This window comes from Coregonus clupeaformis, chromosome 16 (assembly GCF_020615455.1).
Source record: "Coregonus clupeaformis isolate EN_2021a chromosome 16, ASM2061545v1, whole genome shotgun sequence".
NCBI lineage: Eukaryota > Metazoa > Chordata > Actinopteri > Salmoniformes > Salmonidae > Coregonus > Coregonus clupeaformis.
Window position 1 is genome coordinate 44451594 of NC_059207.1, and position 15980 is coordinate 44467573.

Consider the following 15980-nt stretch of genomic DNA (forward strand, 5'->3'; position numbering starts at 1 on the left):
GAAGTCCTATGGCTGAACACAAAACTAGCCTAAACACGGAACAAGATCCCACAACATGACAGTGCCAATAGGCTGCCTAAGTATGGTCCCCAATCAGAGACAACGAGCGACAGCTGCCTCTGATTGGGAAGCACACCGGCCAACATAGAAATATACATACTAAATCCCACACATAGAAAAAGCACAACAAGGAATATACACACCCTGACTCAACATATAAGCGTCCCCTGAGTCAGGGCGTGACAGCGGCGGTAACTCACCAGCATTATGACCAGGAATACGACTTTCCCGAAGCAGATCTTTTGTTTGCTCTCCCCAGGGCAACTGAACTGATTCCAGCGGCTTACCCAAAACATCGCCGGCGGAGGAGAGGCACTCGGAGTGGCCTGCTGGTTCGACTTAGGAGGCACGCACACCACCCACCGCTTCCAAGTATACTACTCGCTAATGTTCAGTCTTTGGTTAACAAAATCGACGAACTCCGGGCAAGGATTTCTTTCCAGAGAGACATCAAGGCCTGTAACATACTATGTTTCATGAAACATGGCTCTCTTAGGATATTCTGTCGAAATCGGTCCAGCCAGAGGGGTTCTCAGTTCATTGCGCAGACAGGAATAAATATCAGAAGAAGCAGAAGGGCGGAGGTGTGTGTTTCATGATTAACAACTCATTGTGTAATTGTAGTAACATACAGGAACTCGAGACCTTTTGTTCACCCGACCTAGAATATCTCACAATCAAATGCCGACCGTATTATCTCCCAAGATAATTTTCTTCGGTTATAGTCACGGCCGTGTATATCCCCCCTCAAGCCGATACCACGACGCCCCTCAAAGAACACTGGACTTTATGCAAGGCTGCATTTATTGTAGCCGGGGATTTTAACAAATCAAATTTGTGGACTAGGCTGCCGAAGTTCTATCAACATATCGACTGTTGTACTCACGCTGCCAAAATCCTTGACCATTGCTAATCGAACTTCCGGGATGGTTATAAGGTCCTCCCCCGCCCTCCTTTCAGCAAATCTGACCACGACTCTATTTTGATCCTCCCTTCCTATAGGCAGAAACTCAAACAGGAAATACCTGTGCTAAGGACTATTCAACGCTGGTCTGACCAATCGGAATCCACGCTTCACGATGGTTTTGATCATACGGACTGGGATATGTTCTGGGTAGCTTCCGAAAATAATTTAGACTAAAACACTGAAACGGTGACAGAGTTTATCAGGAAGTGTATAGGTGATGTTGTGCCCACTGTGACTATTAAAACCTACCCTAACCAGAAACCGTGGATAGATGGCAGCATTCGCGCCAATCTGAAAATGTGAACCACTGCATTCAACCATGGCAAGGTGACTGGGAATATGGCAGAATACAAACAGTGTAGCTACTCACTCCGCAAGGCAATTAAACTGGCATAACATCAGTAACATCAGTACAGAGACAAAGTGTCGCAATTCAACGGCTCAGACACGATACGTATGTGGGAGGGTCTACAGACAATCATGGACTACAAAAAGAAAACCAGCCACGTCGCCGACACCGACGTCTCGCTTCCAGACAAGCTAAACACCTTCTTCGCCCGCTTTGAGGATAACACAGTGCCACTGACGAGGCCCACTACCAAGGACTGTGGCCTCTCCTTCTCCGTGGCCGACGTGATTAAGACATTTAAGCATGTTAACCCTCGCAAGGCTGCCGGCCCAGACGGCATCCCTAGCCGCGTCCTCAGAGCATGCACAGACCAGCTGGCTGGTGTGTTTATGGACCTATTCAATCTCTCCCTTTCCCAGTCTGCTGTTCCCACATGCTTCAAGATGGCCACCATTGTTCCTGTACCCAAGAAAGCAAAGGTAACTGAACTAAATGACTATCGCCCTGTAACACTCACCTCTGTCATCATGAAGTGCTTTGAGAGACTAGTCAAGGATCATATCACCTCTACCTTACCTGTCACCCTAGACCCACTTCAATTTGCTTACCGCCCCAATAGATCCACAGACGATGCAATTGCCATCACACTGCACACTGTCCTATCCCATCTGGACAAGAGTAATACCTATGTAAGAATGCTGTTCATTGACTATAACTCAGCATTCAACACCATAGTAACCTCCAAGCTCATCATCAAGCTCGAGGCCCTGGGTCTGAACCCCGCCCTGTGCAATTGGGTCCTGGACTTCCTGACAGGCAGCCACCAGGTGGTGAAGGTAGGAAACAACATCTCCACTTCGCTGATCCTCAACACTGGGGCTCCACAAGGGTGCGTGCTCAGCCCCCTCCTGTACTACTTGTTCACCCATGACTGCGTGGCCAAGCACGCCTCCAACTCAATCATCAAGTTTGCAGATGACACAACTGTAGTAGGCTTGATTACTAACAATGACGAGGCCGCCTACAGGGAGGAGGTGAGGGCTCTGGGAGTGTGGTGCCAGGAAAATAATCTCTCACTCAACGTCAACAAAACAAAGGAGATGATCGTGGACTTCAGGAAACAGCAGAGGGTGCACCCCCCTATCCACATCGACGGGACCGCAGTGGAGAAGGTGGAAAGCTTCAAGTTCCTTGGCGTACACATCACCGACAAACTGAAATGGTCCACCCAAGCAGACAGTGTGGTGAAGAAGGCGCAACAGAGCCTCTTCAACCTCAGGAGGCTGAAGAAATTCGGCTTGGCACCTAAAATCCTCACAAACTTTTACAGATGCACAATTGAGAGCATCCTGTCGGGCTGTATCACCACCTGGTACGGCAACTGCACTGCCCACAACCGCAGGGCTCTCCAGAGGGTGGTGCGGTCTGCCGAACGCATTATCGGGGGCAAACTACCTGCCCTTCAAGACACATACAGCACCCGATGTCACAGGAAGGCCAAAAAGATCATCAAGGACATCAACCACCCGAGCCACTGCCTGTTCACCCCGCTAACATCCAGAAGGTGAGGTCAGTATAGGTGCATCATAGCTGGGACTGAGAGAATGAAAAACAGCTTCTATCTCAAGGCCATCAGACTGTTAAATAGCCATCACTAGCACATTAGAGGCTGCTGCTGCCTATTGAAATCACTGGCCACTTTAAGAAATTGAACACTAGTCACTTGAATAATGTTTACAGTCACTTTAATAATGTTTACATATCTTGCACTACTCATCTCATATGTATATACTGCATTCTATTCTATAATATTCTACTGTATCTTAGTCCATGCCGCTCTGTCATTGCTTGTCCATATATGTATATTTTCTTAAATTCCATTCCTTACTAGTTTTGTGTGTATTAGGTATACGTTGTGAAATTGTTAGATATTACTTGTTAGATATTACTGCACTGTTGGAGCTAGAAGCACAAGCATTTTGCTACACCCGCTATAACATCTGCTAAACACGTGTATGTGACAAATAAAATTGGATTTGATTTGATTTTTCTTTGGCAATGTTAACATATGTTTCCTATACCAAAAAAGCCCTTAAATTGAATTGAAATTGAATTGAGAGAGAGAGAGAGAGAGAGAGAGAGAGAGAGAGAGAGAGAGAGAGAGAGAGAGAGAGAGAGAGAGAGAGAGAGAGAGAGCAGAGACAGAGACACAGAGAGAGAATCTGGAGAGATGTGCAGTTCATCATCTTCAGCGAGGTAGACGAGAGGTGTCTGGAGGGTTTATTTTTGTCCCAGTCTGAGATGTTAGTCTAGACCGAGGAGAAGCTACGCTGCATGGCTGGGCACAGACACAGGATGCATCCCAAATGGCATCCTTTTTCCTTTATTAGTTCATTACTTTTGACCTGGGCAAACAGGGCTCTGGTCAAAAGTAGTGCACTATAAAGGGAAAAGGGTGCCATTTGGGACACATACAGAGAGCTGCTGAGATTTCATATTACCCTCACCATGGAGAAAAGTCAAGTGAACTTCTAAGGCCCTATTCCCACTACGAGATATGAAGGAGAGTCTGAGGAGCTACCAGATCAGGAAAAACTCTGGGCCCCAGGAAAACATCCCCACCACCTCTGAAATCACCACACAATATTACAAATGAAGAAACATGTCCCATTTTACATATTTCTGGTGGTGGGGATGGGATGGAGAAGTGGGTATACTCAAATTTTGCCCAATTATAAATCCCATATTGGTATTTCACAATCAGGGCAACCCAAGCTGTACTGTGCAGTAGGCTAACCTGGTTAAATAAAGGTGAAATAAAAAAAATAAAAAAATAATTGTAGGCCTACTATTGAAACAGATTAACTGAGTCAGAAATTCACAGGTTTCGGGTTTTCCCAATTATTTTTAGGTTTTTGTTCTCACATTTTTTTAAACAGAAAAACAACAACATTCTATGTTCTAAGTCCATAACAATGCTTAAACCACATCAGGAGAAATTTAGATTTTTGAGAGTAGTCACCCTTTAATTAAAGTATGCAGGCACCTAGCACTATTGTATGATTAGCAGTGTTTCTGTAACACATGAGATAGAGTTTGCAAAAGAAATGGCCACTTGATTGATGCAAATAATCATTATAATATCATTCTCCAGATGAGGCTGCGTACCATTTTGCGCAACAACGCTGTTGATGTGATCGAGGCGTTACAGCAGCCAAAAAGATCGTTGTGTTATGGGCTCTTTCATTTATGGACATTGGTTTGAGTCATTTCGATTTGGTTTGAGTCATTTCAATGTCAATTGAGATTGTTTTTATCAGAAAAAAATTAAATATTTATTGTATTCATTTTTTACTCAAACCCCCCACGGGCTGGATTGAATGGGCTCGCGGACGGATCCGGCCCACGCCGTATGTTTAACACCGCTGCTCTAGACTGAATCAATGTTTCTACGGTTCTGTAACTCCCAGACCCAGCCAGGACTGAACTGTACTGTTAAGAGACTGACTGATCCTGCATTGATCCCTGACAGATCAATGGACATCTTGTATCTGTGGATCAGGTAGACCACCCGCCCGCACTCCAAGTTAGTTTGATCAACAGAGCAAAGAATCGATGAATGAATCAAGTGTGTAATGAATTCCCAGCGTGGGAAAAGCATAGGGTTTTGGGGGGTATAGAGTGCCTGGGGTAAAACAGAGGCATTTCCTGTGTGTTCCCTCTGTGCCAACTCATCTCAGCATGCTGTTTGTTCTTCTACTGCCTGTGTGTTTTCAGCTTTAGCATAGTCTGTCGAGGTTATAGAAGCCTTCTCATTGGCTCTGTCTCAAATGGTTGAAAGTTGAAATGGTTAGTTGGAATTGAACAGGACAGGTTGAATTGTGTTATCCAGGTGACATAGCCTAGTGTGGCTACACTACTTTACTCTAGTGCACTTTAATGCAGGGAAACTTAAATCAGTTTTACCTCATTTCTACCAGCATGTTAACTGTGCAACCAGAGGAAAAAAAACTCTAGACCACCTTTACTCCACACACAGAGACGCGTACAAAGCTCTCCCTCGCCCTCCTTTAGCAAATCTGACCATAACTCTATCCTCCTGATTCCTGCTTACAAGCAAAAACTGAAGCAGGAAGCACCAGTGACTCGGTCAATAAAGAAGTGGTCAGATGACTTAGATGCTAAGCTACAGGACTGTTTTGCTAGCACAGACTGGAATATGTTCTGGGATTCTTCCGATGGCATTGGGGAGTACACCACATCAGTCACTGGCATCATCAATAAGTGCATCGATGACGTCGTCCCCATAATGACCGTACGTACATACCCCAACCAGAAGCCATGGATTACAAGCAACATCCGCACTGAGCTAAGACCTTTAAACAGGTCAACATTCACAAGGCCGCAGGGCCAGACGAATTACCAGGACGTGTACTCCGAGCATGCTCTGACCAACTGGCAAGTGTATTCACTGACATTTTCAACCTGTCCCTGACTGAGTCTGTAATACCAACATGTTTCAAGCAGACCACCATAGTCCCTGTGCCCAAGAACACTAAGGTAACCTGCCTAAATGACTACCGACCTGTAGCACTGTCTGTAGCCATGAAGTGCTTTGAAAGGCTGGTCATGGCTCACATCAAGACCATTATCCCAGAAACCCTAGACCCACTCCAATTTGCATACCGCCCCAACAGATCCACAGATGATGCAATCTCTATTGCACTCCACACTGCCCTTTCCCACCTGAACAAAAGGAACACCTACGTGAGAATGCTATTCATTGACAACAGCTCAGTGTTGAACACCATAGTGCCCTCAAAGCTCATCACTAAGCTAAGGACCCTGGGACTAAACATCTCCCTCTGCAACCGGATCCTGGACTTCCTGACGGGCCGCCCCCAGGTGGTAAGGGTAGGTAACAACACATCTGCCACTCTGATCCTCAACACGGGGACCCCTCAGGGGTGCGTGCTCAGTCCCCTCCTGTACTCCCTGTTCACCCATGACTGCATGGCCAGGGACGACTCCAACACCATCATTAAGTTTGCCTGATCACCGATAACGATGAGACAGCCTATAGGGAGGAGGTCAGAGACCTGGCCGTGTGGTGCCAGGATAACAACCTCACCCTCAACGTGATCAAGACAAAGGAGATGACTGTGGACTACAGGAAAAAGCAGAGGACCGAGCACGCCCCCATTCTCATCGACAGGGCTGTAGTGGAGTAGGTTGAGAGCTTCAAGTTCCTTGGTGTCCACATCACCAACAAACTGTCATGGTCCAAACACACCAAGACAGTCGTGAAGAGGGCACGACTGAAAAGATTTGGCATGGGTCCTCAGATCCTCAAAAAGTTATACAGCTGCACCATCGAGAGCATCCTGACTGGTTGCATCACCGCCTGGTATGGCAACTGCTCGGCCTCCGACCGCAAGGCACTACAGAGGGTAGAGCGTACGGCCCAGTACATCACTGGGGCCAAGCTTCCTGATATCCAGGACCTCTATACCAGAGGAAGGCCCTAAAAATTGTCAAAGACTCCAGCCACCCTAGTCATAGACTGTTCTCTCTGCTAACGCACGGCAAGCGGTACCGGAGCGCCAAGTGTAGGTCCAAAAGGCTTCTTAACAGCTTCTACCCCCAAGCCATAAGACTTTTTAACAGCTAATCAAATGGCTACCCGGACTATTGCATTGTCCCCCCACCCCCTCTTTTACGCTGCTGCTACTCTCTGTTTATTATCTGTGCATAGTCACTTTACCTCTACCCACATATACATATTACCTCAATTACCTCGATTACCTGTGCCCCGCACATTGACTCTGTACCGGTACCCCCTGTATATATCCTCGCTACTGTTATTTTACTGCTGCTCTTTAATTATTTTTTATTTATTTTTTTAACTGATTTGATTTGATTTGATCATACTACTAACATGTCATCCTTATGTTTTTCTGTGCAGGTTAGCTCTCTATGTGTATGAGTACCTGCTGCACGTAGGGGCACAGAAGTCAGCACAGACCTTCCTCTCAGAGGTAAGTGTGTGTGTGTGTGTGTGTGTGTTTTTTGTGTGTATCAGTGCGTTTATGTGTGTGTGTCTGTGTGTCCACTCTCCGAGAGCAGGGCTGATTCTCCCTCCTATGCAGTGGCTGGTGTGTGTGTGGTTAATTGAATTAGTGTGGCGCACAGTGCTGAGATGGCAGAGCAGTAGGGGGTTCAGCATTTAGCCTCCATTACTGGGATCAGCCCAGAGAGTTATGATACACCACCTAGCTGACAGGTTACTCTCTCTCTCTCTCTCTCTCTCTCTCTCTCTCTCTCTCTCTCTCTCTCTCTCTGTCTCTGTCTCTGTCTCTGTCTCTGTCTCTCTCTGTCTCTCTGTCTCTCTGTGAGTGTGTGCAGGTAAGGAGGTTTGAAAGTTGAAACCAGTAATTTTCTCTAAATCACTCTAAATTAAAATGCGAAAGAAAGAAAGAGATAGAGGATGCAGATGCATCAGCTGGCTCCACTCCCCCGCTTCCTCAACCCTCACACGGACACACACACACACACTACACACACCCTTTCCTCTCTGGCATCCCATGCTATATCACTCTGTCTGTCTTCCGGAGATGGTGGAGATGAAAGGAGAAGAGAGGGAGGTAGTAGGTTTGAGCTGAGCACATTAGCTGAGCGAGCGATGTGTATAAACACAGCCGTCCCTCCCATCCCCCCTACACTACCCAACCCACCAGGCTTCTACTGGAGTAGAGGGCAGGAGAGGAACAAGGCTTTAAATAGCTGTTATCCACTCCATAGAGCTGTGTTTACCACATACATCTGTTGACACCTCCAGGCTGAGACCCTGAAACCCAACACAACCACAACCCAACCTCAGATAGGCCAAATACAGACAGGCCACTGCTTCTGCTGCTGAGGGAACATGGGTTAGTTGGATGGTGCTCAATGTTCACACTGGCTATGCTACAGTTTTTATTTTATATTTACCTTTAACTAGGCAAGTCAGTTAAGAACAAATTCTTATTTACAATGACGGCCTACACCGGCCAAACCCGGACGACACTGGGCCAATTGTGCGCTGCCCTATGGGACTCCCAATCACAGCCGGTTGTGATACAGCCTGGAATCGAACCAGGGGGTCTGTAGTGACGCCTCAAGCACTGAGATGCAGTGCCTTAGACCGCTGCGCCACTCGGGAGCAGTCAGGACTGTAGTTAGTTGTTTGTTTCAAATAGGCTCCCCAACTAAGTAGAGATAGAGATAGAGACTGACAGAGAGAAGGATTGGAAGGTCAGGTTAACAGGAAAGTTGAGGCATGCTGTAAACCTTCTACAGCAGGGTGATGTCACTCTCAGAGCTAGCCTAAACAATACCATGACAGTCGCCCCATTGTGTACAGTTTCCTTAGACATCCACTCTACACCACCGCTCAATCACATGGTTTTACTGTGTGTGTGTGTGCGTGTGTGCTTGCAAGTGTGCATGCTTTCCTGTGTGTGTCCATAAATCAGGTTTAGCCCAGAGGATGATTTCACTGCTTGCATTGACCTTGTGTGGAGGCACAGGAGATGGCATGCTAAGGTTTGAAAAAGAGAGAGAGACAGAGTGAAATAAAGAAAGGAAAGATAGTAATGAGGCAAAGCAAACACAGGAGTGTTTCAGGGTTCACAGTGTGTGGCCTGTACAAAGGACCGATTGGCCTCTCAGGTTGGTACATGTCCTTAAGAACAGCCCCACAACTAACAATGGGCTCTGTAAGGTTTATAGTATACACACACACGCACACGCACACACAAACACAAACACATACTTCAGGACTTCAGTTGCAGTACAATGGGGTCTACACCCTACACATTATATGCCTTCTTTGAAACCTCTCTCTCTCTCTCTCTCTCTCTCTCTCTCTCTCTCTCTCTCTCTCTCTCTCTCTCTCTCTCTCTCTCTCTCTCTCTCTCTCTCTCTCTCTCTCTCTCTCTGTCTCTGTCTCTCTGTCTCTCTCTCTGTCTGTCTGTCTCTTGGGTAGATCCGATGGGAGAAGAACATCACATTAGGAGAGCCCCCAGGGTTCCTCCACTCTTGGTGGTGGTGAGTACAGTACTATGTCCTTCACTCCATTCCCCTACCCTCTCCTCTTCTCTATTACAACTTGTTTTAAATGACAATGAGTTATCAATCGTCTTAACTGGGGCTGTATTCAAAAAACTTCTCAGAGTAGGAGTGCTGATCTGGGATCAGTTTTCCCTTTTAGATTATAATGAATGGACAGGGGGACCTGGCCATTCTACTCCTACTCTGAGATGCTTTGTGAATACGGGCCGTGGTAACATTTTGGAATAATCAGAATGATAACATTGATAATGATAAAGATATTGTTATTTTTGTTTGTTCAGAACCTCTGTGTATCTAACCTCCCCTGCCCTCCCTGTGCTGCAGTGTGTTCTGGGACCTGTACTGTGCAGCCCCGGAGAGGAGAGAAACGTGTGAGCACTCCAGTGAGGCCAAGGCCTTCCATGACTATGTGAGTCACCATCAACATTACCTCACCCCGTCCTCAACCACAAACACTGCTGCTCCACACTGGTGCCTACTGCTGCCTGACACTGGTGCTAACCAGTGTTCTGCCAGTTTTTTTCAATAGATGTACAATGGATAGGAGTTTAGCGGCTGGATGTAGGCTACCTGGTAGCCTACATCCATATCTCTAAATTAGGGCTGACCCCATTTAGTCTACTGGTCGATTGTTTGGTCGATAGGCTGTTGGTCGACAGAGATTTTTTTGGTCGAGCAGTGGCAAATATATTTAAAAAAATGTATGGCACACGAGACACCTGTCTGATTCACGCCTCTCTGAGTGGACTAATCCATTGCGGAGGCACACCAGTATCACCAGTAGTACATTTATCCTTAATTACCATAATTTTGAATCTACAATGTTTCTTTGGTTACAGTCATTTCTGTTAATGCATTTAATATATTATTATTACAGTCTTACCATTGTCATTGTAGGAGTGGACACGTTTGCAAAGCGCCTAGGCTACACTTGTGAGGAAAATGTTTTGGTTTATTTCATTACATTTACCAGTTGTCAATGTATTCATTGTCTTTTGTTTGGAGCGCTCCTGTCAATCTTGAATAAGGACACGTTTCTGATTACTCATAGAACTAGTCCTAGGCTACCTGGCCTGCGCACAAATGTAGGCTTATAAATGTGCCCATTTGGGGATCTGATACTATTTCTGATTGTCTTAACTCACCATCACTGTGGAGCTTCTCACACAGTAATTTTTTCTTAGCCTTGAAAAGCAAGTAAACCAAGTCTGTTTTTACATCCATTGAGAATGACAATAGTTCCTTAATGTAGCCTATTTGAAAAGGGGAAAAAATGTCATGCTCTGTTGATGGAAATGTCATAAAAAAAGGCCTACCTGATTACTTCTTATCCTTGCGCAAATAGCCTACAGCTGTGTCGGTCTGTCCGGAGCTCACTGGTGCAGGAAACTGAGGGCCCAGAATATTTTATACAATGTTGCAAGTTTGCTAGCATGAGCTTGAGGCAGGACTCAAGTTAATAGTTGATACAATGTTTCAAGTTCGTTGCAGACAGGCCATGCATAGCCAATGTGATTTATAGAATACTTATTTTTATCAGGATATTTTCTACCTGCTGGCTGCAATGTTTTTATTTGTGTCACGTTGTATAATGGGGCGGCAGGTAGCTTAGTGGTTAAGAGCGTTGTACCAGTAACCGAAAGGTCGCTGGTTCTAATCCCCTAGCCGACTAGGTGAAAAATCTGTCGATGTGCCCTTGAGCAAGGCACTTAACCCTAATTGCTCCTGTAAGTCGCGCTGGATAAGAGCGTCTGCTAAATGACCAATTTATTTATTATTTATATAATGATAGGAAGACAGGCGCAGGAATATGTATTAGGGGTTTTATTACTCCACCCAACACAAACACGTATATATATATACAAAAGGGATGTAACCCAAACAAAGAGCGAGGTGTAACCTCTACACAATACACGGGATGAGACCCGTAAACAACAAGAGCACAATACACGGTACTCACGAGACCAACGGACATGGGACAATAATCGACAAGGACAATGGGGAACAGAGGGCACATATATACACATACTAATCAGGGGGAATGGGAACCAGGTGTGCGTAATGAGACAAGACAGTCCGGGGTTGGTGATAATGATCCATGTCAGTGACGCCTAAAAAGCCAGTGACGTAGACCTTCGGAACTGGTGAAATTAATGACAGTACCCCCCCCTTCACGGACCGAGTACGCCGGCCCTCCCTCAATGTCCAGAGGAGGAGGTGGGGCATCACTGGGTCCAGCCTCAGCGAGGGGACCAGGCACCACTGGCCTGAGGAGAGGCCCATGAAAAGTTTGGGTTAATGCAGTAATCAACAGCGAGTTGCAAACGGTACGTTACCTCATTAACCCTCCTCAGGACTTTAAACGGCCGCACAAACTGCGGGCTCAGCTTCCGGCAGGGCAAGCGGAGGGGCAGGTTCCGGGTGGAGAGCCAGACCCGGTCGCCTGGAGAGAAAACAGGCACCTCACTGCGGTGGCGGTCGGCCTGTTCCTTGTGCCGACGCACGGCCCACTGGAGACGAGTGTGCACAGCGTTCCAGATCTCCTCATGAGCCTCGGTCTGGCTCAGATGCCGAGGTGCCAGGGCCGGCTGATACCCCAACACGCACTGGAAAGGAGTGAGGTTAGTGTAAAAAGAGCCTCCGCGGTTTGCATGGCCGACGGGAGCCCAGGCAGAGGAAGGAGGAGACAAGCTTTGGAAAACCGGTCCACAACAACGAGAACAGTGGTGTTCCCCTGGGAGGGGGGAAGGTCAGTGACAGTCCACCGAGAGGTGAGACCAGGGTCGTTGTGGAACCGGCAGGGGAAGGAGCTTTCCATAAGGGAGGTGTCTGGGCCCACCTCCATTGGCTCTGGTCACGGAGCAGGTGTAGCCATGGGCTCCGGATTAAGCGCAGGTCTTCGTCGGGACTGCAGGAGGTTGTCCAACCGGATCGCCATGCTGATGAGCTGGTCGAGTGACAGGTTGTCATCACGGCAGGCTAACTCCATCTGTACCTCCTCCTGCAGTCCGCTTTGGAACACAGTGACCAGAGCCGACTCGTTCCATCCGGTGGAGGCCGCGATGGTCCGGAACTCCAGTGCGAACTCCGAGGCGGTCCTAGATCCCTGGCGTAGTCGGAGTAGACGCTCACCCCCCTTTCGGCCCTCCTCAGGATGATCAAACACAGAGCGGAAGAGGAGGGCGAAGCGCTCGTAGGACTCGACCTCGGGTCCGCCCGTTTCCCAAACCGTGGCACCCCAGTCCAGGGCCCGTCCGGTCAGTGACTGTGGCAACCCTGTCTCTCCTGGAGACAGCCTCTGCGTAGCAAGCGAGGTAAAGGTCGCATTGCAGAAGGAATCCCTTGCATCTCGCTGGTGTGCCGTCAAAGCGCTCTGGGAGGGACAGGGTTATTCCGCGGACCAGCTCAGATGGGACGGAGGCAGGTAGTGGTCGTGTTGGGGCTGGTGCCGGAACCAGTACTGGAGACTGGAGGGACTACGCTTTCCCTTCTAACCGCAGGATGGTTGCCAGCACGCTGTCCATGGCACTGCCGAGTCTGGAGAGACAGTCGGAATGAGCAGCAGTACCGGGGGGATCTATTTTTACATATTGGCAATGGCAATAGAAGTTACTTTTAGATTTGTATCATTTTCATTTAGATAGAATTTGGATTAACCACGACATTGATTTTGAGATATGGCGACTTTATTATAAATTAAATGAAACTATTGCACGACAATGTGCATATGAAAATCAAAACTGGCACGCAGATCAGTAGAACTGGTACGATAACTTGGCACTTCAGGAGCTTAATGGCAGAATCTGCCAAGGCCAGCAGCAGCGGGCAGCGGCAGGAGGAGGGTCTGGATGGGAACAGGTTTTTTTCATTCTGGTTTTAATTGCAGTGCTTAAAGCATCAGGCAAAGTAGCCTACATAGTGTACATAGTTGATTTTATTCAAACATAGAAATATACACGTTTAAAAATGTCGACCAAGACCCCTGCAGGGTTCTCTCTTCTCTCTCTCTCTCTCTCTCTCTCTCTCTCTCTCTCTCTCTCTCTCTCTCTCTCTCTCTCTCTCTCTCTCTCTCTCTCTCTCTCTCTCTCTCTCTCTCTCTCTCTCTCTCTCTCTCTCTCTCTCTCTCTCTCTCTCTCTCTACCTCAATCCTGCTGCAGGCCGAGTGGGAAACTACTCCCCCCACAGACCCCCTCTCACTCTGGGTTTAGCAATGGCCGAACGGGGAGTAGGGAGCGAGAATGGTAGTTGGAGGCATATAGGGAGGTCGGGGCACTGTGCACAGTGTGAGGTGGAGTGTGTGGAAGAGAGGTGTGCGTGTATGTGTATTTGTGTGTGCAGTGTGGGTGCAGGAAGATGATGCTGATGCTGGTGATGATGCTGTGTGAGGAATAGGCTCCTGGGAAACGAAGCAGCAGCACTGTGATGATGTCATCCTGGCTATGGGGAGAGGAGCGCTGGAGGGCTGCCCGACCTCTGAGCCCTGAGATAGAGAAGGGGTGGGGGGGGGTGGGGGGGGGTAGAGAAGGAGGGGAGGAAGTGGGAGTGAGAGAGTGAGGAATGGAAAGGGAGGGTGAGGGAGAGAGAGAGGGAGAGGGAGAGAGAATGAAGGGGAGAGAACAAGGGGGAGAGAAGGAAGGGGAGTGGGAAAGTGGGGGATGGAAATGGAGAGAGCTATGAAGAGAGAGAAAGTGGGAGAGAGAGAGATGGCGAGAGAGAGAGGGAGATGGAGAGGGGGAGGCTGGACAGCGGCAGCATGAATCTGAGGCACAGAAAGAGGGAAGGAATGGAAGGAAGGGAGGAATCTCACCTTGCCCATTCCCTCTTCATCCTGCCTCCTCTAAATCTTACTGGTAACAACACCACACACAGTCTAACTACTTAACTTCATAGAGAGAAACACAATTACTGGCAACAATTAATCTTTAGAAAACTCCACAATTTCAGCTTCTTCTATTACTTTCGGAAAATGCATCAATTAAGTACAGGCATACATGTGGTGAGCAAAATAAATGGCACAGAAAATGTGTCCATGTTCTTCTTCTGGATGTAATCTATGGGTTGTAATTAGCTAGGGTCACTTTCAATTAACGGTGATTGTGAGATCCAATCAGCACTGATCTACCACACAGATAATGTAGCTACTTTACACAGCTCAATTAACAGAGATGAGGAGACCATTATGGTCGGCCCTATTGAAAAAGGAAAACACCTTGATTTGATGCAGATCGTCATTTGTTTCAATCGTGTGACTTTGAGGCTGATGAAGATGTAATCAGACATATTTGTGGTAATTCTTTTCAGATAGATAATTACTGTTCGGGAGATAGATGGATAGAGAGAGTTGAGTCAGTTCTTTAAAGATACTTCCTGTGCTCAGCTCATTCCATGGTGTCAATGCTTTGGTCTCCATCTGTATTACTATACTATTATGTATTGTATTATCTGTGTGTCTGTGTGTGTACTTGCATATGTGAGCTTGCATGTGTGTGTGTGTATGTGTGTGTGTGTGTGTGTGTGTGTGTGTGTGTGTGTGTGTGTGTGTGTGTGTGTGTGTGTGTGTGTGTGTGTGTGTGTGTGTGTGTGTGTGTGTGTGTGTGCGTGCGTGCGTGCATGCATGCTCAACTGTGTGTGTGTACATGTGTGTGTGTATACATTATGTGTCTGACGTGAGCCGGTATTCCAGGAACTCCAGGGAAAAGTGAGGGAAGAAAAGAGTGATGAATGAAGTGAGGAGTCCTGCTGTATTGATTTCCATCTTCAGTCTGGGTGTTTCAGCCAGGGAAGCAGCGTTTACAGTTCTGCTAAGTGCTTTTTAAATTTAATTCGAGGAGGGACATGGAGTCATCAAAACAAGCTATTTTTACATTCTTTCGATCAGCTCGGAAATGGACCAATTAGAAACTAACTCACAGAATATTGCTTTTCTGTCTTTCAAGCAAGATTATAATAGTTTTGGACTTTTATTGGATTTTATTTCAAATTCAGTTTAGTTTCAGTTAGTTTTCACACCGTATTTGCTAGTTTCGATTTAGTTTTAGTTGTATAAAACTATTTCTATTTAGTTTTTATATTTATTTTTTTCAGTTTTAGTGTTAGGGATGGAAAGCAGGCGTGGGAGGCTAGGAGCCATTGGTGTTGTATAGTTTTTTGGGATGTCACTACTTTCAACTGGGGGGCAGTAATGCATAAGGTGATGGGTCAGGTCATAGGTAAGGTTAGGTTGAAATGATTAAGTCAATCTCATTGTGACTTTGATTTAAAAAGAATATGTCCGAGACTGGAGCAAAAATAAGGACGAAGGAAACTTTCTCTCGCCCATGTTTACACCAATCCAATGCTTTTAACTTTAGTAGTACATGTAAGAATCAAGTCAGCTACTTAGCCATTTTCCCCCCTGTTAGCTAGTGATAGTTAGTGATAGTGATCAAAGATGATCTATATACTTACAAGATACTGGACTGACCACTCTAACAATGGGAATAAATGACCAGA

At 46.8% G+C, this 15980-nt stretch overlaps 1 protein-coding gene across 1 annotated transcript in view; it reads left to right on the plus strand.

Annotated features, from left to right (window-relative positions):
* Window positions 1–15980, plus strand: part of LOC121584987 (single-stranded DNA-binding protein 2) — a 113890-nt gene that overhangs the window by 51572 nt on the left and 46338 nt on the right. The window contains exons 2-4 of the mRNA XM_041901274.2: window positions 7342–7414; window positions 9403–9464; window positions 9813–9897. Of these exons, the coding sequence (XP_041757208.1) occupies window positions 7342–7414; window positions 9403–9464; window positions 9813–9897 (220 nt within the window). The remainder of the gene's footprint in view (window positions 1–7341; window positions 7415–9402; window positions 9465–9812; window positions 9898–15980) is intronic.